The following is a 25301-nucleotide window of genomic DNA, read 5'->3' as shown; positions in this document are numbered from 1 at the left end:
CTGCACATTCTTCAGAACAGGGACTGTCACTTATTCTGTGTTTGTATAGAATGAATGAAAGGGTCCTGAGCTCAGTTTTGGTCCCTGCACTCTAACATCATACAAGTAATAATTAATAAGAATACGTTTTGTCTATGTGTCTATCATGCAATGAGACATATACTCTCAAATGTAACCAAGTGCTTGTAGCCTCAAGTGAATTGAGCTCTGCATTCATTGGTGCTAGTTTACCCATGATCAAAGAAACATAAAATATAATGTATTTGCCCCTTTTTACAATATACAAAGGGAAATGAACATATTCTCAGCCTTTTTGCTGCTTGTCTTGAACCACAGAATAAGGGTATCTAGTGTCTCATGTTTTTCTTTCTTTCTAGAATTCCAACTTTATTAGGGTCCATAAAGTGATTGCAGTTTCAAACTTCACGATGAAACAATCAGATCTGCAGCTCTCAAATATCTTTCTAAAGGCACTTAACCACCTGCCTTTGGAGTACAACTATGCTTTATATAGCAGAATTTTTGATGACTTTGGGACTCATTACTACGCTTCTGGATCAATGGGTGGCACATATGACCTTCTTTATCAATACAGTGCTGAAGAACTGAAGAATTCAGGTATGTAACCTTTGGTGAGAAAAAAACCATATGATCGATTTAATAGCATATATATATATTCCTATCATTCTGCTAATATTGCCTGAGAGAAAAGCACTGCCCCATATTTTCATGTTTTAGCATATATAATTCAGTAATCCTATATTGCGTTCAAACAAAATAATGTCTAACCTCACAAATTTGTGTAGGTCTAGGCTTTACCAAGGAAAGTGATGGGTTCTCCTTCTCTTGATGTCTTCTAGAATGGATGCTTTAGTCAAACCCAACTTATTTTTCTCAATGCAGGGGTAAATGGGTGAAATCCTATGGCTTGTGTGATATAGGAGGTCAGACCAGGTGAACTAATGGTTCTTTCTAGCCCTAAAATGAAAATTATTAGCAATTACTGTTGGCAGTAAATTCCTTAGAAAGATAATCAAATCATTAAAATGGAGAGAGCATTCTACAAAAGCTGAAAATCTAACTTCTCAGGTTAAAGGCTGTGCTCCTGAATTATGGTACCATTAACTTGTGTGGGGACTGCTCGTTAATAAAACAAAGTATAATCGGGTGCGTCAAGGAAATACGAGCAGCATCAGTGCATACTTAGACAGGTATGGTAAATATGGCTCTGTCCAACATTGTTGGTGCGTGAGATAATAGTGGGATGTCTGATGAAACAACACTGGGCTGAAGGAAGTAATCCACAACACCAAAGTCATCTTCAGGATGTAACTGGTGGGGATGAGAACCTCAGACATGGAGGAATCTAGTGGGGTGTTCTAGGTGAGGAATGCTATGAAATACATGTAGGCAAAAGGGGAGCCATGTGGAAACTAGGGATGCTGTTTAGTGTTTTGCGTTTAATATTTGGCACTTAATGCCATCATTGCTGTTTAATATTTCCCAGGTTTGACACAGCAAGAATCGACAGAATGTGTCCGGGTAGAAACAACTAGGCGTGTGTTTTTCAGAAAGAAAAAGAAAGTACATACGACGTGCACCACAAATAAACTGACTGAACGCCATGAAGGTCACTGTTATGAGAACTAAGCACTGTATACTGTTATTTACCATGAGGGATAGTATCTGACAGTTATTGGGGTGAAACTCTAACTTCATTGGAGTCAATGGCAAAACTCCCATCAATTTCAGTGGGGCCAGTTTTTCACCTTTTATCTCCCAAGTCAAGCATTACAAGCACTGTGGCCCAGATCCTTTCCCCTGTTCCATCCTGGCACATTTTCCAGCTGAGGAATCCTATTTCACAAAACTAGTATAGCCATCTCCTATGCCACCTCTCTCCATATTTTCAGGGTGAGGGCATGCTGGAGGTGGGAAGGCGACATGTCAGGAGTGCTCTGGCAGGCCCACCTGGTAGATGATCATTTGAGGACTATTACCAGCTGGCAGAGTCTAGAGCAGCCCCCAAGCTGCTCTCAACTTCTCCATGGTTGAAGGTGGCACAGAATCAGACAGAGAATCAGGAATCCATAACTAACTCCTCAACATCCCCCTCTTCTCTGCTGTACCAAGCAAAGCTCTGGTGCAACAGAGACTCTACCCTATTCTTTTTGTGTACTTCAAGTATATTAAGAGAACGGTTTATTTTCTTCAAAGTGTTAGGGAGTCATGCATCCAGCATAAATAGAAAGAACTATTTGATCATCTCAGGCCAAATATGCCTTCCCTTACTCATGTGAGTAGTGCCATATGAAAGACAACCAAACTATTGAGATGTGTAAGGAAAGCAAGAGTTGACATTCCTGTCCCAGCCCATTCTCTAGCCAGCATGGATTGTTCCGTATGATATTTTTACTCATATTGTACTACATCCAGTCTAGTTTTAAATGTCTCCAGGGATGAGGCTTTCAGGCCCTTCTTTTATGAGACTATTCCACAATCTACTAAATTTCACCACTGGGATATTTTCTTGGTATTCAGACTACATTTTTCTTTCTTAATTTCATAACATGACTCCTATTACGCTCTTTGGACCTGGATGAGTAGTTCCTCTGCACTGAGTTGTTTACACCTTCAAGTATTAGTAGAAATTTATCCCTTGGTCAGTCTTGCCAGAGTCACATAAATGCCAGTCGGACCCGTTGTCAGTGGCGAACTTTCCATTGACTTCAGTGGGAGTGGGATGGGGGAGAGAGAGAGAGGAATGACCATCTCCCTACCCTATAATTTGGTGCTCCTGTGTCACAAGCAAATCCTATTGGCTCTTCTTAAAAAAACCCAATCCTTGGAGTTTGCATTAAATGCAATTGAAAAGTTCTGGTTATGTTCTGGAAAACCTTGATTTTAATCTCATTTTAGGATCATTTTTGCAGTCGGCTGAACGGTCTATTTCACTGGTAAAAGGTGGAAGGGCAGAATACGCTGCAGCTTTGGCCTGGGAGAAAAAGGGGTCTTTCCCAGAGCATACAGTATTCATAGACTGGGTGGAATCAACAAAGGACAATCCTATTGTGATTGATTTTGAGGTAAGAAAAGAAAGCCTTTATTTTCTTGCTAGTATTTTTCTATCATCCTTTCGGGGAGCAAAAGCTAGATCGGGGGTTCTCAAACTTCACTGCACCGTGTCCCCCTTCTGACAACAAAAATTACTACAGACTCCAGGAGGGGGGACCCAATCCTGAGTCTGCCCTAGCCATGCCGCCCTGGAGGGGGGGGCGGGGAGGGGCAAAGCCAAAGCCCAAGCTCCACCACCCCAGGGCGGGAGGCCAAAGCCCAAGGGCTTCAGTCCCAGGCAGGAGGCCTGTAACCTGACTCCCGCCACCCAGGGCTGAAGCCCTTAGGCTTTGGTTTCGGACCTGGGTGGTGGGGCTTGGGCTGCGGCCCCAGGCCCCAGCAAGTGTAAGCCAGCCCTGCGACCCACAGTTTGCGAACTGCTGGACTAGATCCTTCGTTCTTTTTCACCTTTTTCCCTGGAATGAGACTGGGGATTATTTCACATATACAAAATATTTTAGAGAGTTTTATAAATATTTATTAGAGCTACTTTTTGTATCCCTCAGCCTGTAAAACTAACTCTCCTTAGTACGGGCGTCCAAATTTAAGGGTGCTGGACAGCCACAGGGAGTGAGGGGAGTCATTGCTCCTATTTTCAGACATCACTGGGAAGGAGGAGTGCCCCGGAGCTTGGTAGTAGGAAGGGGTTGGTTATTTTGGGGAAGAAGGAAAGCAGTGCACTAGTTGTGTGCAGAAAGTTAGCTGACTTCCTCACTGTGCAAACTCCACAACCACTCCTAGTTTGGAAAACATAGAATGTAACTAAACAGTAAATGTAATATCAGTCCCATCACATTGCTCACCACTGTATATTACTGCATCTCCCATGAGTGTACATGACCTCCATGTCTTTGTTTACACCATCTTACCTGCTGTGATTTTTAAATGTATATTACTAATTCTTTGCCACTTGCCCATTAGGCCCTCACCCCTGTAAAGAGGAAAATATAGATATGAGTGATCTAGATGTATGGAGTTTTTAATGCCCTGTTAAATACCAAGAAATTGCACCATGCACCACACTCCCAATATCTTATACACATAGCCTTGTAGGCTCTGGTGTCTTTAAAAAAGGAAGGGGTGGGGGTAGCTGTTTGAGATACGTTGATGCCCTGCAGCTATCCATAGCAAGAAGTCAATACAGCTAACTCTGTACTGCAAGGAAATTTCCACTTTATTGTTCATTATATGATCCTCTGCTATGTACTTGTCTTTCAGCTGGCCCCCATCCTGGATTTGGTGAAGAACTTCCCATGTGCAGTGACTAAACGGCGCAACCTCAGAAGAGCTCTTATTGAATACATGGACATATTTGACCCTTGCAAATGTGCTCCCTGTCCCAATAATGGCAGGCCTTTGTTGTCTGGAACGGAGTGTCTCTGTGTGTGTCAGGCTGGCACCTATGGGGATAACTGTGAGAAACGTGCACCAGATTACAAATCAGGTATTTACAGTAATACCGTAATGATGCAAATATGATCCTTCTTTCTAGCTGCACAATTTAATGTTAAAAGTTAAAGCTTGTTGGAATCTGGAGTTCCCATTCAATGAAATTCCAAACTTTCACATTTCCATTCCATCAGAACAAAAAATTGAAATTTCAAAGTTTCCCACAGAGCAAAATTCCACAATTTCATTTCAAACTAATTAAAATGATATTTAGTTTTGACTTTTATAAAATGTTTAATTTCGATATAGTGGAAATAGTTTCATTTTGATAAGATTGAAAAATTTCATTTGGACTTTGTTGGCTTGATTTTTATGTTATATTATAAATTATGAAAGTTGAGACATTTCATAATTTCATGTTACACATTTCATGCTTTGTCAGAATATTTGAAACATTTCAACTTTTATATTAAATTATATTTGTATTTTATTTTGTAAATTGGCAATTGAGTATAAATTGGCATTCTTTAATTAGTAAGTGATAATTTAATGATAAGTGTTGAAGTGGTTTGGTATTTCCTAATGTAATGTGTATAATAAAATAATACACCGTTTATTTTTTATTCTGTATTTTTATTATACATATTACAATAGGAAGTTGCCAATTACTAGACCATTACAAACGACCAGTTACTCCACCAATTACCAAACTAATTAGAATACCAATTACCAATTTTAAAGTAAAAATAAATCAGGCAAGACAGGCAGTCAGCCTGTGGCAAGCCAGCCAGGGAGCCAGGTGGGGAGCCCAGGGAGCCATGGCAGCTGGGTGAGCAGCTAGGGCGCTCAGGAGAGCCAGCCAGGTGGGAAGCTGGGCAGCCCAGGGAACCAGCCACCCAGGGAGGCTGCTTACCATAAAGTTTGCTGCCCAGAAATTTGGCAGCCTGGCAGCTGGCTAGCCAAGGACCCTACTAGGTGGGCATGTGGACAGCCTTCCCCGCACCCATTGCAGGTGGGTGACTGGACTAGTAGGAAATCAAGCAGACAGCCTGCTAGCCTGTCTTCTTGCCTGGTTTCCATCAGAATTGAAATGTTTTGATTGTATCAAATCAGCATTTTCAAGTAGAAAAATATTCCAACAGGAAATTTTCTACTAGCGCTAGTGGAAAGTGCTTCTATCAATGTACTGATTTAATCATATCCATACTGTGAAAATGCATTTTGAAAGTGAAAATCTATATTATGGCGTATATGTATATAAGTGTGCAAACTCCTGTTTATAATAGCATCCAATAATCTGGTGTCCAACATGAATCTGTAATTATAATATTTTTAAAATGTGGTCCTTGTACAAGTGAAAGCTTAAAATCCCTGGCTAGCTCTAAGAATTACTGCTTATGAACCCCATCTGCAAATTCAGTTTAGCGCTGATTGCAACTCTGCTATTCCAGTACTCAGCCTTTCTGGGCAGGGCTACTTTGGGTTTGGGCTTTGTGACAAGGACAAATGCGTACAAGGGTTTAGCAAGGTACTACTGTATTTATTTTTCATTCATGACCACATAAGCATTAGAAGCTAGGTACACAGAAGCCAAAAAACACTAACGCCATGTACTGCCTGCAGAGATGATATCATCTGTAGATTTAATAATTCATATAAAACATGTTTCAAGAAAAAGCAAACTATAAGAATTAAACAGAAGGTGGGCAAAGGTGATGACAATTTAATTCCAATTTGGATCTGGAGTAAATTTGGGATTAGGGATATCTTGGCTCTGGAATTCAAGTCAGGAGTTGGATTTCAAGGCACTAACATCTCATGAGCTGTCTGAAAAGATTTCTAGCCTCATGGAATCACCAAATGGCTGCATAAATGGTAGAACTAGAGAATAGGCATCATCTAGTTTGGGATATGATGTGGGACCAAAACTGTGTAAAGAAAGGAATATTTAGACTCCCCTGAAATTCAAAGTTCAAATTTGGGTTTGGCCCATCTCTGTTTAAAATGTAACACCATAAATAACATGTTTCTCTGCTAGGAAAAAATGTAAATACTTTTAAATTGTGACTGTTAATCAACCAGACTTCCTGTTGTATACAGAGTAAGGGAAATAATGCAGGTAGAGTGGATTTGTCAAGTGACTGGAGTTTTCTTTCATCTGTTCTAGTTGCAGTAGATGGTTACTGGAGTTGCTGGTCTGCATGGAGCTCCTGCGATGCTGCTTTCAAGAGAAAAAGAACCCGTGAGTGTAATAACCCCACTCCGCTGAATGGAGGGAAGCCATGCCAGGGTGAACGTGAGCAGGAGGAGGACTGTTACATCTCAATGTTTGTGGACAAGTAAGAAGATGGTAGACTGGAATTTCCACTTCCTGATGGGTTGGGTTTGAAGATGCCTGTTTGGTGACTAATAAGCATAGGGAATAGTCGAGAGGAATCTCCTGCCTGCGTTTCTGTGGATGGGTCCGTTAGAGGAAAGTGTTTGAAAATTTATATGAATTTGGTTTGGTTTTCTTGTTTCCGCCCAGAGAATTCCAGTAGCATTACCAATATAATGTTGTTATGAAATGTTTTGTATGACTCTGTCTGAAGTCATACAGAACTCAGCAGTTTCTTTTCATGGGTCTTTATGCAAACACTTTCCTGTCTTCTGAGCTACATGAATTTGGATGTTGCCACCTCCTCCTCTTCCCACAAGCTTCTTTTTGTTCATTTGTTTGTTAGTTTTTAGGTTTGAATGCAAACTCTCAAAGAGAAATTTGAGCAAAACTACTGAGGTCCACCTGGTTCTGCTTTGAAACTGCAAAACATGAATTATGCAAGGTTTCAATGTAAAATCATAAATTCAACCCCAGCCTGGGTTTAGTTTCTCATTCAAAGTCTAAGTCTTGAAGAGCAAACTTCATAACCATAGTTCACCACTGGTGCATCTCCTCTGGTGGTCACAACATTGGTAGCAATCAGTGGAAGCTGCAGAGGTGGGGCTGGGAGTTGTACTGTCTCTGTTGTAATGACTATATAGGAGATTCTTTACTGAGGCTGTTGGACACATACAGACCCTTTAGTTCTCCTTGGCTACCTAGCTCCATGACTAAGTAAGGTAACATAGCATGTGCTTCCTCATAGCTAAGTTTGGAAGGATTAGATTTGTATTGGTAAATGTCAGTAAAGGTCCATTTCACCGTATACACCCAAACCGACATAAAAATTCCCATCAGTGAAAACCAAAATTTACACTTAGGCAAAGTAAAGTTCTATGTGAGAACCTATGAGAGTTTGATTTAAAGATATTTACTTTGAAATGTGATGTTGACAGTTTGTGTTTTAACAGTTATAAAACTTTAAATTTTAAATCTCAAGGACTGCCATTAAATAGTTGTCAGACACCCCCCGCTAGTTTTCCACAACTATGAAAATTTAGTCCATATAAATGAAAACGTGCTTAAAATAAACATTGATATTATTCACCCTAATTATAAAAATAAATTAAAATCTAGTTCTGCCAAGCCTACTCATATCCACGCACTGGGGGCTGCCTCAGTCCTTGCCTGAACTGGGTAGTCAGGGACTTTTGACTGCCTTCCATATGACCCAACCAATCCATGATGAACCCTAATAGTGACCAAACCACTTGAGCTCATAGTCACATCTTAGAGGTTCAGCACTGTCCTCCTTGCCCTGTTTCTCCTAATTCAAGAAAATTAAGTGGGTAAAATTCTCTGCTAGTCCAGGGAAGTTATAATGTCAGCAGAGAATTTGGCCCAGTATCTGCTACTCTATTACCTGGGCTGCTTTCTGCCAATCTGGCCCTAGTCAGCACATGGTACTCTTTCCCTTAGTTTCAATGGATTATAGTAAGGGAGTGAAGGAGGAAAGAAAGCCCAGCTCCCTCTTGCCTTTCCTGGTTTCAGGGGGCAGTAGTCCCTGCCAGCTTCTCTTCCCCCTTGGCTTATGTTATGAGAACTCTCCCTACTGTTTCAATCTACTTTAACCCCTCCTTAATTTTCATCCTTAACTACAAACTCTTATTTTTTCAGAGGGGCTCCATGTATAAATGACAATGAAGCAAGAAAGGAAGTTGACGTTTTCATTGGTGAACCAGAGACTGGATGTCTTAAGCCATCCCCACCAAAAAATGGATTTCTCAGGGTGAGAGGGTTGTAATGCCCGGGATAAGGGGTGATGTACAAGGATGGAGAGCTTCAAGAAGTTCCAGATTTGACAAGCCTCACAAACGCCTTGTTGGGTTCACGAAACTAGTTCACATTCTACAAAACTTTATTTCCTCTAATTGTATCCAAATATTAGTACATGACACCAGCTTGAACAACATGATTCCACTTTATTTAATAAATACATTTTTCTAACTGATTAGAAGCTGATACTATGTACAGTGTTTGGGATATAAAACATCACAAAAGCTAGGCTGGCATTAGTGGGTGCACTTTCAAATAGTTTTTTAATTTAAATTTTCTTTCTTACCAACTTTACTCCTTTTTTTCCCAAAAATCTTCTTTATTTGGGGGCTTTTTCCTACTGGTTTTCTTTTCCATGTTTTTTTCATTGACTGTTTTCTTGCTGCCCCTAAAAATCCCTTCCCCGTCTCTCAGTCACTAAATTCATATTTCATCTTCACTTTGGACTTTTGGGGTTTTGGCTACGTGGATGCGATAGGACAAGGAGCAGCATACAATCAGGTAGGTGTTGGAATGATTGATGAGAACTTACTGCTTCCTCCAGTAAGAGCTTAACAGATGAGATTGAATATACAAATCTACTGCAAAGAGAAAAACTGCGAGAGATTTAAAAGGCAAAGGAAGCCCTATTGCTGAGATACTGATGCTTGTCCATGTATGCGCCACAAATGGGTAGTAGAAAATCATGCATATGCAGCACTAAACAATTTTTTTACATTTCTGGGATCAATATTTTTATGTTGACTGACAGTTTCTTTAGTAGACCTTTTACCAGCACATGAATATAGAGATAGATCTTGCATACCCGATGTGTTAACAATCATACTGCTGAATAGAGGGCAAGCTACAAGACTCCCCTTTCTGTGGGGGCTTTCTCCCAATCACAGATTTGTGAAAGATATCAGCAACAACTGAAGCAAGGATGGGTGAAGGATATAGGACCCAATTCACACAGCATTCTTTGTGAACCCTAGTTTTGTAACCAGTGTGTTGATACTAATGGGGTGAATGCAGCCTGGATGGACAGATAAATGGGATGCATGGCTTTCGCATCAGAGAAAGAAAAGAAAATTATGACAATTGCAGTACTATGGTCCTGAGAACCTGTTTCTTATGTCAGTGAGTATTCCACTTACCAATTGTTTGATTTAATTGTAGAATGAAAAGAATCATTATGTATTTGGGGAAGAAGCTGAAATCGCCTGCATGACTGGATATGATCTCATTGGCTATCAGTTCCTCAGGTGTCTACCAGATCATACCTGGGCACAGCAGCCTGTTGAGTGCCAATGTAAGAAAGAGGAGAACAGTTAGGTTCAACAACAATACTCAAGAGGAGAATATATATATAATATATATATATAAAATTAGCAATAGAATAGTTCCATTTTTAATAAAATAATCTGTAATAGTGTCTTAAGAAGAAATTAATGATTGATAGAAGTTAGAGATGACAAAGACCTACTGGGTCACCATATTTGTTCCCTTTCCAATGCAGGATTGTTCCTATAGCATATTCTATACACAATAAGATACTATTCTGCTGGGTACTATAGAAAACCTGAAGACAGATACTTTCCAGTTCCTTTCTAGTCTGATTTTAAATGTCTTCAGCAACAGTACTTGCATTTCACTTCCAGACCTATCCAAGTGAGCTGTAAATTTATGACAATCAGATTGAACAAACTAACATTCTCAGCATTGGACAAACACACAAGTTACATAGGATGAGATTTCCAAAGCAGTCTCTAGGGAACTTACACATAGCTTTTCCATTAATTTCTATGGAAGATGTGTGTCTAAACCCCCTCGACTGTTTTGGAAATCTTAGCTGTAAAGTCCATATCCTGATGTGCTCACAGTCTAATCAACAAGTAAAGCTAAAAGTTATTCTGAATCTATCAATGAGAGAGATTCAAATAGCAAGAACCCAATGCATTTACATTGATTTGAATCTTCAGGTTGTACATTTCAACATGAATTTCTTATTGAATATATTTACAACCTTTCTACCACCATTCACTTTATTAAAAATTACATATTGTAAATAGTTTGATAAGATTCTCTAATTGCCTGTTTTTAATATTTGTAACATGCTGTATCAGCTTTCTACAAGTCTTATTAAACCATTAGGCATACTTTATAAACACTTTTATTATTCCTTTTTAGTAACTGATAGATAAATGTAATATATGGAATGTTACCATGAGAAGAGGTCAAAATTTTTCAAAACTCAGAATTGTGGTTTTTTTAAAAAAAAAAAAAAAAGCCAAATTTTAGAATCTCAAATGAAAGAGGTCAGCATTATTCTGAAAATGATCACAACATTTTTTTAAATGGATTCATTTTACCCACTTTAATTACCATGTTTATTACCACAAAATGATATACTTATTTGAATTGTCTCTTTACCATAGCATCAATGTGCCCTAAACCATCAGTATCTGAGGGCGTCACAATCTCCCCATTTAAAAACGAATACAAGGTCGGGGAAACCATCCAGCTACACTGCCCAGCTGGCTACATTGTCACTGGTGGAAAGCAGTATACTTGTAGGAAAGAGGTATCGTGGACACCTCCTATATTGAGATCACTTACCTGTGAAAAAGGTTAGTACCCCTGTTCTGCCTGTGACTAGGATATTTTCATTTCAGATAACAGGGTGGTATCAATCACTTTTATTAACAGTAAAAAGAAAAGGAGTACTTGTGGCATCTTAGAGACGAACCAATTTATTTGAGCATAAGCTTTCGTGAGCTACAGCTCACTTGATCGGATGCATACTGTGGAAAATACAGAAGATTTTTTATACACACAGGCCATGAAAAAATGGGTGTTTATCACTACAAAAGGTTTTCTCTCCCCCTACCCTACTCTCCTGCTGATAATAGCTTATCTAAAGTGATCACTCTCCTTACAATGTGTATGATAATCAAGGTGGGCCATTTCAGCACAAATCCAGGTTTTCTCCCCATCAGATTTATCTAACTGTGGAGCGTTTTATGATGTGTGGCAAATTTTAAAGCCAGAAAGGATCGTTATAATCATCTGGTCTGGCATCCTGTGTAACACAGGCCATAGAATTTCATACAGTTATTCCTACATAGAGTTCATACTTATGATTGAGTTATAACCTATCACTTGTTAGCAGTGAAGTTGTTAGGCTGCAGATGGCCTTTTTTCTTCAACAGTACCTCCTAGGCATTGTGAAAGCTAGGAGATGGTGGTATTTATGTTTGACACAAAGGAAATGTAGAACAGGATGTCACCTGCATAGTGCTGAAACCTCAGCTTGTGTCATCTTACCAGCTTTCCCCGTAGCTTCATATAGATCGATTCACCCTTGTGAGACTGTGCACATGCGGGCTTTGGAGGTAAAGGAACAGTCATCCATAATGGCCCTCTGCTTTTGATGAGAGGAAGCACCTGAGCCATTTTTGGCAGCTTTTTGGAGGCAGTTCAGGCATATGTGGCGATCGCCAGTATCAAATGCCACAAAGGTGTGCTCCCACGGCTTCTGGGGACAAGAAGAGACCATCCACCACAGCAATTCATTCTCTAAATACCATGCCTTGTCCTGAAGCCTGACTGAGAGGAGTACAGGTTACTGGCAGCTGTTTTAGCTTCCTTTTCCATTAGCTTGCTCACAAAGGGAGATTAGAGAGTGGGCTGTAGCTTACAAGGTCTCCAGCACCATGCAATAGTTTCATTAGTATTGTCTGACCTGTTTCATATATTAGGGTACTCCTCTAATCCCAACTGTCCCTAGAAGTGTTCTTGTGGAGCTTGCCTAGTCTGGAAAGTAAATGTGCTATGAAGCTGATTGCTTACTGTCTGGTTCACCGTTCTTCTCTGCAGCACTTTGTGTTTTGTCTCTCTGGCTACACCAGACTGCTCATCATTTTCTTTACATACTCAGCAACTTTTCTTCTCAGCCAGGCAAATTCCTTTGCCAGGTGTTTAGCACTCTCCTCCCATCTCTTCAAGGGCACTTGTCTATTTTCTTAAACAGGGAATGTCATCACCACTGACCCTGTTATAAAGATATGTTCTTTTACATCCAACCCAGATCACTGCAGGCTGAGAAGCCTTGAGCTTCTTAATATTTAACGTGGGTGGTATTTCATGTGACATCTAATATTTAGAAGTGCATTTTAAAGGATTAAAAATAAGGCCTGTAATTATAGACACATAGAAATGTAGGGCTGGAAGAAGTCATCAAATCCACCCCTTGCTCTGAGGTAGGATCAAGTAAACCTAGACCATTCCTGACAGATGTTTGTCTAACCTGTTCTGAAAAACGTCCAGTGATGGCAATTCCACAGTCTCCCTTGGAAGCCAATTCCAGAATTTAACTACCCATATAGTTAGAAAGTTTTTCTTAATATCTAATCTAAATCTCCCTTGCCGCAGATTAAGCCCATTACTACTTGTCCTACCTCAAGAGGAAACGGAGAGCAACTGATCACAGTCCTCTTTATAATAGTCATCAACATATTTGATAACTGTTATGTCCCCCCGAGTCGTCTTTTCTCAAGACTAAACATGCCCAATTCTTTAACCTTTCTTCACAGATCAGGTTTTCTAAACATTTTATCATTTCTGTTGTACCCCTATGGACTCTCTCCAGTTTGTTCACATTTTTCCTGAAGCATGGCACCCAAAATTGGACACACAACTCCAGCTAAAGTCTCCAAGCATTGGAGTAGAGCGGGACCACCAAGTAGAGCAGGACAATTACCTCCTGTATCTTACATATGACATTCCTGTTAATACACCCCAGAATGATATTAACCTTTTTAACACCTGAATTTCCTTGTTGGCTCATATTCACTGTGTGATCCACTATAACTCCAATATCCTTTTTCACTAGTATTACACCTAGCTATTTATTCTACATGTAGTAGTTGTGCATTTGTTTTTTCCAAACATGATTCCAATCAAATTAAAGCCCTGAAAGTTAAGCCGAACCCTGGCCCACATCCTGTTCTTGCAGAATGGTCTAAGAGTGAGCCACTCCAAATGGTAATTATGGAAGATGTCAAATGGCAAGTTATATATATAACTGGAAGCCCATCACGAATAATGGTTTCTTTCCATTCCAAAGGAACATCAGCACTTACTGGTGCTGTTGCCTGTGGCTTCAAAGAAGCTGTAGCAAAGGTCTGAACGTAAGTGGTTAAATGAACTGGATCTTTTCCTTTACTTCTCAGTTCATGCTTCCTTCTTGCATTTCTTGCTCTACAGTGTTTAGAAAAACAGGAGAGGACTATTGCACGTACCTAGTTGTGGTTCTCAGACAGCAGAGCTGGGCCAAAAATTTCAAACTTTCCTGTCTGTGAGCTTCACCAAAGTTAATTATCCCTTTGTCAAGACATGGCCTGAACATTTTGAGAAAAGCCCTTGAAACAAGCTTTCAAAACCTTCCCCAAGGTTAACCAACTTCCATCCATGGAGCTCACAGCACCACCAAGCCACACCATTATAATGTGCTCTTTACTTGGGATCTACTTAAGAACCCACTTGGAAGCAGCTTGAACTAGGCAGAAATCTCCTGCCTCCATCTTCGGAAGTGCAGACTAGTGTAGATGCATGACACCTGCATACTCTGAATTGAAATTGTTCCCAGAAAACTTCTAGGTACAACTCAAAGATTTTATCTTCTATAAAGACCTGAAAGCAAGGCCATCTTGGAGACTGCCTATAGCTTTTCATGCCAGCTGGGTTCCACTGGAATGCCCTTTCCTGTGCCTCTCCAGAGGGGAAGTCCAGCATATGGGCAGCAGAGTGTTTTCAGTGGACAGCCTTTCATTTCAGAATTTGCTCTATCCTACAGTCCATCAGAGTCTGAGGATTTTTGTGAGATGTGCTTGTTCACTGCAGCTTTTGTGTTCTTTATCTGTTCAGTGGTGAGAGGGTTGAGGCAGTTTGGTTTGTGCCAGTTGTTGGCAACAGTCATGCATGTTAATTTCTGTAATTCTCCAAAAATACCACAATGATGAGAACAATGTAAATAAATATATTCAGAAATAGCCGTAAGTCTTGTAAAATAAGCCAATAAATAATAACAGCAAGGGAAAATGGCACCATGATTTGGGTAATATTTCAGCTCAGGGGAAGACTCTTTTGGCTGAACTGACTCTGTCCTTTACAGCTAGGTGTGGAAAAGCTCTTTTATGTTTTCTGTGTAGGAGCTGACTGCAGAGGCCTCCCCACCCCACTCCCTTCACCTTGATGTTCTGAGCTTTTTGAAATTCTGTACCTTTGTGTGGCCTGATTTCTACTCATACTTGCAATGTTTTTAAGATGTTGGAATTAGACCTAGGTGTCCCTGCTAACTGAAGAACAATACTCATCACCTCTTGTTATGGAAGGTTCGGCTAAATTAAAAGAAGCCCACTCTAGCTTTGAGGGCAGATTTCTAGTTTCTGTTAATCTTTTTATCAGTTATTTCAGGGAGTAGCTCTGACAATACTCTTCTGTCTTTTTCAGATGAACAAACTAAAGCGAGAGGTAACTGCAGCCCAGGACAAAAACAGGTTGGATCTCAATGTGTTTGCATGTTTCCAGCACAGGATTGTGGGTAAGGTATATACAGAATTTGGATATAAAGCCACAGTCGCTCTATGGTGGAATGATTCATTGTGAACATGAAACAACAGGAAAGTTAAGGATGAGAACAACTGTGGCATTCTTGCAGCCTGTTCCAGACATTAGCAAAACAGCCACAACTCGGTGTCCAAAATACAGTCATTTTTTCACCTATGAAATCCATGAGCTAGCAGCTGTTTCTGCAGATCACCAATGGCATCTGGCGGTCAGCATGCCACAGTGCCATCCCCCGCCATCTAGACCTGCAGGCTTCCATTCTTCCCTCCCCCTCACCTAACTTCTTTCTAGCCACTGACTTCTAAGAGGTCAGCCACCTAGTTTTCCTATCAGCCTGCGTTACCCATGTGGAGTCTCACCAGGTCTGCTTTTGTTAGTTGCCATTGGGTCAGCTCTTGGGTTTTACACCTCTTGTGTTTGGGACTTCCATCAGGTGAGTGTGCGGCAGAATAAACGGAAGGCCTCAGACTCCAGGGAAGTCCTGGATTGTGCCACGTTTGAAATCAGCAGCCAGACTTGCTGAACTCCTGTGAATTTTTGCAGGGATAAGTGAAGGGTCTTCTGGTGATTGATTGTTTTTTTTCCAGACCAGTTTGCCCCATCTTCCTAAGGCCAATTATATGAATACAACACCCGTATTCCTTCTGGATTTCCCCAAACATATTTGGTCAAATCCTCAGTTGGTGTGAATTGACATGGCTCCCCTGAAGTCAGGGGAGAGATGCTGATTTTCACCAGCTGAGAAACTGATCCAGTGACAATGGTTCACTTCTGCCAGACTGATTAATTTGAGTGTAACTAATTATCCAGTTTGGCTTATTCTAACTGGCTAAAAAAACCAACAACAACCTCGAACTTTGTTAAACAGATGTGTTCAGTCACAGGAGTTTTTTACTTACTGGCCCTTTTTTAACCTACTCTGATGTCGCATTTGTTTGCATTTGGAGGAAATCACTTGTGCTGCTATCCCAGATATCAATAACTGTAGGAAGAGAGGACACACAGGAACAGGGAACCTCGACCAGTTCCAAAGAGGAATCACAAATCAGAGAATGATGGTGTGGAGAGCAAGTCACTTTAGAAAAGAAATGGGGGGAAAAATGGATTCTCCTGAACTCTAGACCTAAATTTTAATTTTTGGAACATCACCATACCACAAAAAGCACAGAAGAGCACCAGGCTTAAAGTAAGCCAAGAACACTGCTGATTTAGTTTTAGAAAGAAACACTGTCTGTTTACACAATAGCTGCTCAGGCCCCTGAGGAGCCAAGGGAAAAAATTGTTATCCTGAAGAATTTTTAGCATCTAATTATTTGCAAGATATAATAAGGATGTCAGTGTGGGGACTGGCATGGAGACACTTAGGAGAGGAAGGATTGTGCAGTGTTAGAACATTAGGTAGGGCCATGGGAGACATGGGTTTAATTCCTGCTCTGCCACAGACATCTTGTGTGATCTTGAGCCAAGTCTGTCTGTGCCTCAGTTTCCCATCTGTAAAATGGGGAGACTAGCACTTCCCTACCTCACAGGAGTATTGTGGGAGTAACTACATCAAAGACTATGATGTACTCGGATACCATGGTATAGGGGGCTGTATAAGTACCTAAGATAGACATGCAGCTGTTTGTTATAATGATGGCCCTGATTTAACTGCACAGGAGCAATGTCAATGCTGCTGGAATGTCTAGGGTTTGACGTGTGCCTCCTTCATTTTCTCCAGTTTCCTGTAACATTTTTGTTTTTGTCTCTTGGCAGCCACTACTCTGAAGATGTCTGTGTACTACATGCCATTTCTGAAAGTCCCTCTACAAAGCCCAGCTGTCAGTATTTAGCTGAAAAATGCCTGAATGAGCAGCCGCTCCATTTCTTGCATTCTGGCCCCTGTCATGGTGACACCAACCTGAACTGGGCCATTGAAAGGGCAAAGCTTTCAACAAGTAGCTCAAAGAAAGAGCTCTGTGGATATGACACATGCTACGACTGGGAAAAGTGTTCAGGTATGACTGTGCTTTATTGAGATCTTAAACTCTGAATCCAAAGTTTGACCTCCACGTCACTGCTCTAGGAGTGAGATTCACAGTCATTCTGGTCCACATTCTAAGGTGTATCTGAGCTACTCCTAGATGAGAAGAGCAGGGAGGCACAGGTAGCTTTCTGTCCCTGGCATGAATTAGCGCAGCCGCAGGTCTGTTCCTCAGCACTTCCCACACTTGAAAGGGGTGTAGAGCTGCCACACCAGCTGTATGCCATTTGGGGACACCTGCCCCCACCCCCCGCACCCCATACAAAGGGACTCCCCAGCTGAGTCAGGTTTCTATCCCCTTTGTGCTGCCACAACAAAGGAGACAGATGAGGAACAGGATCTGCTCCTGTGTAATTAAAGACTACAAGTCTCTGAATATTGCAGATGGGTCAAATGATTTGGAAACTGTAAGTATTTATTGTTTACACAGCACCTTGTATCCAAACATCACGAAGGACCAATGAGGTAAGTCCCTTAACACCAACAGGAGATGTAGCTGCTTACTCCAAAGCTAAATTTGGCCACGTTTATTTTCCTGGATCCCTAAACTAGGTATGAGTCCGGGTCTCCAGCAATAGAAGGTTAGCAAATTAACTCCTTTCCAGTGGTGGTCAGGTACGCAATGAAGGGTGCCATATAACCTAGACATTTAGGGCTTAATTCTCTGTTCACTGCAACTTGTGTGGTCATTTAAGCCAGTGCAAAGTGGGAGTAAAACATCACCCTTCTGATTATTTTACACTCATTCTGCATAGTTGTGAATGGCTACACAAGTTGCAGGGCAAAGGGAATCCAGCCCCTGGTTCTTATCAATGAAAACATTTTTAACTACTGTGTGTTTGCATTTAAAAACAGCGATACTTCAGTACATCATAAACACAGTGAGCCCCGTTCTGTCGGCCCAGTGTAATTCAGAGTAACTGTCTTGGCTTTGCTTGCCTTATTCCATACTTTTGAGGTTTGGTAATCAGTAGAGTTACTCTGGATTTACTTATGTGGAACTAAGATCAGAATCTGGCTCAGTGTAATTTATGTTGATTGGGGGGGGCGGTGTGTGCACCTTAAACTGAGATCACCAAATTCCTTTCCCATTGGTCACTAAACAGGGGTACAAGATGACCTACAGGAACTTGACCTTTTAAGGCACTTCATACCTGTAGCTTTAATAATGGAAATTAAGCCACCGATATGATCCTCTGTTCTTATGACAGCATAACCTCTAGTGTTGTGTTTCATGCCGTATAAGCCATATTATATAATCTTTCAGAATAGCTACATTAAATCACTGTACTACTGAGTAGCATAGGGTTAGGCAGCAATGTATCTCTTAGTCATGACTGTATTGTTGTTTTACATAATGGTTTCTTAATGGTATAATTTAAAAATAATGTATGAGAAATCCACATTTATTAAGAGCTTTAACGAACAGAGACACAGTTTGTTGTGAAATCCCTTTGAGGATTAGTGTACAAACATTATTGTGCAACTCTGCTATTTACTGAGTAACAGGGCGAGAGCAGTAGTGATTTTCCAGTAAATTTGTGAAATGTTTGTTGGCTGACACAGCACACAGAGAAGCCTTGCCAGGAAAGGGATGGGCGACAGCCACATTCATTCCTCCACTCACTTTCAGAAACCGGGTGCTCCGGCCCCTTTATGCAGGGTCAAAGAGCCGGAGTGGCATAAAAGAGACTCCAAAGTCCCATATCTGGCTACGGGAGGGGAAGGATAGCTGGGAAGCTGCCTCCTGCAGACCCTCTTGCAACCCCCTGCCGAGGGGACATTCTAGAGGCCATGCTGTGTGTGTCAGCAGTGAGGCTGTAGCATGCAGCTCTGCAGGGGTTCTAGGCATCCCTGCAGCTCAGAGGGCAGCCCCAGGGGGGCTTCTATAATTTAGTCAGGCCCCCATGACTGTATAAGTTCCTAAAGGCCCCTCTCCACTCCTCAGAGTAGCCCAAGAACAGAAGGACACAAAGGTGTCTTAAAGTGCCCACAGTACCCCTTACCCCCTGACCTATAAACTGTGGGCTGCACCGCTTAGAGGCCCAGCCCAGAATGAGAGAGTGAAGAAGTGGGGAGAAGGTTGGAAGAGAAACAAATTTAATCAAAAAGTGTTTGTTTCCACTGTAAGGCTCAATAAATCCAAGGCAATGCTTAATTGGGCTTTACTCGCTGCTACTAAAGTTCCAGATTTTCAAAATTAAAAATCACATACATTTGTATGTCTTCTCTGGAGAGTCACGTGTCTCCGGACGAAGGAATGCAACTGTTCAGAAATCAGCTGGGAACTCTTCTTCCCACATGGCAGATTTGAGGCTGCCCTTTCCAATCTGAACACAAAATGGCAGCGTGTCAGTGAGAGTTTGGGGTTGGGTGAGGGAACAGAAGTATCAGGGGGAATGAAAATTGTTGAGCCAAAATCTGGTCTCAGTCCCACTGATGTAAATGAAGAGTAATTTCATTATTTGTGATGTAGTTACTTTGGATTTACAGTCTTGTAAAAGAAATTGGAGTCTGGTCCATAGACTCCAACTCTGAGGGTGCTCGGGGGCTGGAACACCCACTGGGAAAAAAATAGTGGGTGCTCAGCACCCACTGGCAGCCCTGTGGATCAGCTCCTCCCCCGTCTCCCCCCAGACCTCCTGCCCACTGGCAAGCGCCACTGATCAGCCCCTCTCTCTCCCTCCCAGCACCTCCTGCCCGCTGCTGAACAGCTGATAGCAGCAGGCAGGAGGTGCTGGGGGGGATGGAGGAGGAGCAGGGGTAGGAGGAGGTGGAGCGAGGGCTGAGCAGGGGCGGGAAGAAGCAGGGTGGGGGCTTGGGGGAAGGGGTGGAGTGTGGGCAGGGCCTGAGGTGGAGCGGGGGTCGAGCACCTCCTAGGAATTGGCGAAGTTGGTGCCTCTGGACTGGTCCATTGTATCTTAGGGTATATCTGCTTTGTAGTCGGAGGTGTGAGTCCAGCTCGAGTAGCATACTTTAATCTAGCTAGTGTCTCTAAAAATAGTTGTGAGGACAGAGCACCATGGGTTGTACAAGCCTGCCCAGAACCCTGTTCCCACTACGTGCATTCCTAGCCCACACCACACTCTGCCACCACATCTTCCCTGCTGCTTCTAGCCACACTAGCTAGATCGACGCTTGGGTATGCCTACACAAGCTGCAATCACACCTCCAGTTGCAGTGTAGATGCACCCATAGAGAAGCTGAACCTTAGAAATTCAGGGCCAGCCGAGAAGTGATGTGTATATAGTGAGGAAGATCGCCAAGCAAGGTTGAGGGTACTGAGAGATGAGGGAAGGGGAAGAGATCTGGGTGGGGGCAGAGAGAAGGAAGAAATATGAAGAAGATGGAGTAAAGAGGAAAACCTCACATTCTGGATAGCATAAAGGGCAGAGAGGGCAGCTTGTTTGTAAAAGAATAACATTCAGTAAGATCACAGAAGCAAACTATGGAGAAGTCCAATGAGAACATGACAGCCCATCATTTCCTCACTATAAATTCATACAGAATAGGTTTGGCTGAACATCTCAAACTGATTTGGGGTAATAGGTTGGTTGTGGATAGGCACAAAAACCCTCTCGCTTTCCAGAGATAGGTAGATACTCTAATATTCAAACCTTTTGTACCTAAACATTTCCAAAACAGTTTAGTCCTGCATGTTTCCAAACCAGTTTGGCTTGTCTATGCAGTAGAGACATTAAAACAGATTATTTTGGTTAAAATCCTTAAGAATGTATTATGCCTTCATGATAGTGCAGCTCTCTCATTCCACTAGTTTTTGAATAGTAGCTGTAACTTAACCTTCATGATGGTTACCCACACATGTTCCAATGAGCATAAAATAGACATAGGATGGAGGCCAGCTTTGGTATTCTTGAGGGTGAGCGTTGGGAATCACTGCGGAGACAGAAGATATGTGAATAATATATGGAAACAAATAAAATGGGAATAAATAAAATTTTACATTTTTAAGTGAGGAAAGGGAGAACTATTTTCTTAGATGGAAAATTTCTGGGATAAAATGTCAGAAATTAGAAGACGTTCCTGTTAAAAATGAGTAATGAAATCACAGTCACCCACATGCTAGTAGCGGAGAGCCTAGGATACACAGAAGGAGGTTTAATGAAATATGAGCAGACACAACAGAAGTTTTAAGCATCCATTTCACAGCATTGCTGCATTTGAAAGTAATTGGAAGTATACAGTCACCATAATGTCTTTGTTCAAAACATCCATGGGCAGATAGAAACTGGCCTGACAAACAAATGGATCAGCTAGGTTAACATTTTACTTGCTCTTGAATGGATCAATGTTGTTAAAATACATGCTTAAAACTTCTGTTGTGTCTATTCTCACTACACTAATATCCAAGGCTGTCTGGAATTGTCATACTGCCAACCTGCAATTTCCATATCTCTTTCTAGTTCTTTTAAATGTTGCCAGACTTTAAAATACATGCACGCATGTACGCACCTGCTGGTATTTGCAACTAAAACTGAAACCTGTCTGTTCACAGAGTCACAGTCACAGTGCTTCTGCCTGATACCCTACCAATGTCCAAAGGTTGAGAGCCAGCTTTATTGCATCCAAATGGAATCTACAAGCAGAAAAAGGACAGTCAGTCTCTGTGCACTGGGAGCAATTAAATGTGCCGGCATGAAAATAGAAGTACTGCATCAGGGGAACTGTTTGAATTAATGTGTTCGGGCCTTATGCAGCCAAAAATATACTTGGCCTTATGCTTCAGGCCATGAAACATAGGACAGCCTCTCCTGAGGAAAGATTGGCTGACTACCCAAATAAATCAAAACAGCAAAAAGCCCCAGAGCTCTGTGGCTGGGATTTACAGACTTGCTCATAGGTTAGTAAGGATCTCATGTAAATGAGCCCTCTACCTCCTACACCCTACTACGCCTGATTTTACCTTTGTCTCTCTCTCCACCTTGCATGTGAAGCACCCCTGTTGGGCTGCAAGAATTACTCCCATTGGCTGCAGCAACATCCTTGTGTTGCTCCTGGAGGGAGGGATGGCAATTGGCTTATTATCTGTTCAAAATTACCTTGTGCTTTGGGACTGAGGGTCTTTCCTACTATCAACAGCTTTAGATTAGTGGTGGGGAGGGGGATTCTGCCCCTTAACCCCTATGATGTTTGGGTCCTCTGCCCTAGTTTTTGGGACTCTGCCCTCCCCAATCCTGATTTGTTGATGGTAGAGGGCTGTCTCCTCTGTCCCTGTCTTCTCACTGGCTGAGCTCCGTTCTGGAGTTCTCAGACATGAAGGGGACTCTGGGTGGCCCAGCACCTTTACATTTTCTTTAATGATGGTCCGTCAAACAGAGAGACACTACCCCCAGTACTGAAGACCTTAAACAATGCAATGAGCAGTATACAGCACTGCCAGGTGCAGTCATTCCAAAATCATGAATCAGGCCTCCCCAAAATCATGAGATTGACTGAACAGTCAGGTACTTTTTTAAATAAATGTGGGGTTCTCTTTATTTGTCTTCTGGGGTTTTTGTGGTTTTTTAGCCTCTAAGATTCACAGCCTCAAGCTTTCCTTTCCACCCAGGAGAGCTAGAAACTTGCTTTCAAAACAGAAAGAGCTGAGTGTCTAACGTAATCACTTGATTCCGTGAGCTGAAGCTTTGAGAAAACCAACTAACATCATGAGACTTGCCAGTTCTCACCATTTTATTGCAACTCTGATGCATCATGCAGTATTGCTCCTATATCTGGCCATTTGGCTGGGCCAAGGTCCAGACTTCATCCAGGAACAGAGGCATATTTTGGTGGCCACTAAGACTAAACATGGCATGGCAGTTTTGCACCCAAGGAGGTACTAGCTCCTAAGAGCAGGGGAGCTGTGGAACCTCAACAACCACTAAGCCAGTAGTGGCTACGTAGAACCCTAGGGGAAGGAAGTGAGGAATCCTATGCCAAAATAAACCAAAATATTTTGTTGTGGTGTTAAAATTTATAATAAAATAAATACTATAAAAAATAAATACTAACATATCTTGACCTTGTCTGTTTCCAGTTTGTCCGAAGTGTCTCCATATTCTCAAGACTTTCCACGGATTACCTATTATTACTAAGGCTGGTTGGCTCTCAGCGTGATCACAGATCCAGTGATCTTTTTTTTAAAAGAGCTTTGTGCTTTCTTTCAGACTCTACCCCTATCTCCTGGACTCTCTATAGGGGGTAAGGATCTGCTGCTGATGTTCCTGGCTTTTTAATCTTAAAGCTGCCCTTTTAATATGTAAATCTCACCCCGGACATTTTTTAAGCAAAATCCCAACTTGCATTTTTGTTGTGATTATTTTTCACGCTTTATGTGATAACAACCCATCTGCCTCATTTACTTTCTTGCATTTCTAAAATATTTAGGAGCTCAGACACTGCTAGACTTGCACTTGTCTAGCACCTGCCATCTCAGAATCTCAAAGTGCTTTACAAAGATTTGTTAATTAAGCCTCACCCTCTCTTTCTGATCTGTGTAATGGTAGTTGAGTCCATTTTACCGATAGGAACATTAAAGCACAGAGAGGTTAAGCGACTTGCCTGGAGATACAGAGGAAGTTAGGAGAAGAGCTACGTATAGAATCCAAAGGTGAAATCCTGGCCTTTTGAGGCCTTTGGGAGTTCTGCCACTGACTTCAGTAGAGTCAGGATTTCACCCCAGTCATGCTGAGTTCCAGTGCTGTGCTTTAATCACAAGACCTTCCTTCCTTTCTCAACAATTGCCACACAATGCTCAGTTTTATTGTTTTCTGTGACAGGTCTCTCTCTTCTTTTTTGGAAGAAACACTTTCTTTGTAATAATTTTATATTAAGTAACTAGAGAGGCAGTTACTTCCCAGTCAGTAGCAGAAGAAGCTTCATTTACTTTGTCATTGTAAGCTCCAGATAAATGTCTGATTTGATGGATCAGTGCCCAGGGGCCTACATTATAGTTGGGCACAAGGGAGAACACCTGGATAGGTGGCACATAGGAAAAGATCCATCAAGATAACAATGGATTCTAAGACCTAGAGATTGGCAAAAGGGTAGCTGTCCCGGTACAGAAGTTTCACTGTTGCACAGAGAAAACCTACCTGAGCATCACTAATGTAGGAAAGAAGGGTAAAGTATTTTCCAAACGAAGTGTAAGAGCCTACAGTGAATGCAGTAGCTTCACCAGAACATCTTTTTGTTTGTTCCTAAATTTGTATTATGAAAATACAGGTATAACACATGGAATACAGTTAGTATCACAACTTGATTGCTTAAAACAAGAGGAATTCACTGGGAAATTTGTCACGGTCCGTCACATTTTTGAGTTCTACATAAATGATAGATTCCTCTAGTAGGACATAGGAAAGAACTGAATAATGTTTATTTTTTTCCAGGAAGCGGTCCCCCAAATAAGTTACAATCTTGTATGGAATGAGGATGCAATGGTCATGTTAGTGGTTAGTGATTTTTCCCTGTGCCTAGAATAGCAAACTAAGGTATCTCAGATTGTGTAGTAACCTTGTGAATGCTGACTTTTTAATCTCAACCACTGCATATGGGACAATGAAGGTGGGTGTTTTCAATGTAAGAATATCAGAGAGAACAGGAATTGTGACCAATGGTTGTATGGCTACAATATATGTGCAGACGTGCAAGGTTATCTTTTGCAGCAGGTGCAGTAGACCCATTCTGTGGCTGTAATGGAGGGCTGATTTTTACCGGCGTGTGATAAATCTGTTGCTGTAGTAGACATTAGTCCTAACTTGATTCCCTTTGAGCCTACTCAGTTTCTAATGTAAAGCTACAAGCTGCACTCAAGAATCTCCGTCATTATTTTTTTCCATACGAGGTCTATGGCATTTAAACTTGCGGCAGTGCCGGACAAGCTAAAGATTTACATATTCAGTTGACTTGAATGGTTCCTTAAATGCTCCAGTTCAGCTAGAATGGTTTTTATATCCTTCCATAGATTTCTGT

General features: G+C 41.5%; 1 protein-coding gene across 2 annotated transcripts in view; it reads left to right on the top strand.

Moving 5' to 3' along the window:
• The window catches only part of C6 (complement C6), a 37082-nt gene extending 13745 nt beyond the window's left edge, over window positions 1-23337 (top strand). For both annotated transcript variants that reach the window (XM_073343850.2, XM_073343851.2), the window contains 11 exons: window positions 378-618; window positions 1508-1630; window positions 2920-3086; window positions 4333-4558; window positions 6671-6842; window positions 8540-8651; window positions 9857-9989; window positions 11116-11307; window positions 15191-15281; window positions 17063-17304; window positions 21847-23337. In XM_073343850.2, the coding sequence (XP_073199951.2) occupies window positions 378-618; window positions 1508-1630; window positions 2920-3086; window positions 4333-4558; window positions 6671-6842; window positions 8540-8651; window positions 9857-9989; window positions 11116-11307; window positions 15191-15281; window positions 17063-17304; window positions 21847-22028 (1881 nt within the window). In that variant the 3' untranslated portion in view covers window positions 22029-23337. The remainder of the gene's footprint in view (window positions 1-377; window positions 619-1507; window positions 1631-2919; window positions 3087-4332; window positions 4559-6670; window positions 6843-8539; window positions 8652-9856; window positions 9990-11115; window positions 11308-15190; window positions 15282-17062; window positions 17305-21846) is intronic.
• The last annotated feature ends 1964 nt before the right edge of the window (window positions 23338-25301 follow it).

The sequence above is a fragment of the Lepidochelys kempii genome, chromosome 5 (assembly GCF_965140285.1).
Source record: "Lepidochelys kempii isolate rLepKem1 chromosome 5, rLepKem1.hap1, whole genome shotgun sequence".
NCBI lineage: Eukaryota > Metazoa > Chordata > Testudines > Cheloniidae > Lepidochelys > Lepidochelys kempii.
Note: the sequence above shows the minus strand (reverse complement) of the source record. Positions and strands in the feature narration are given on the sequence as shown.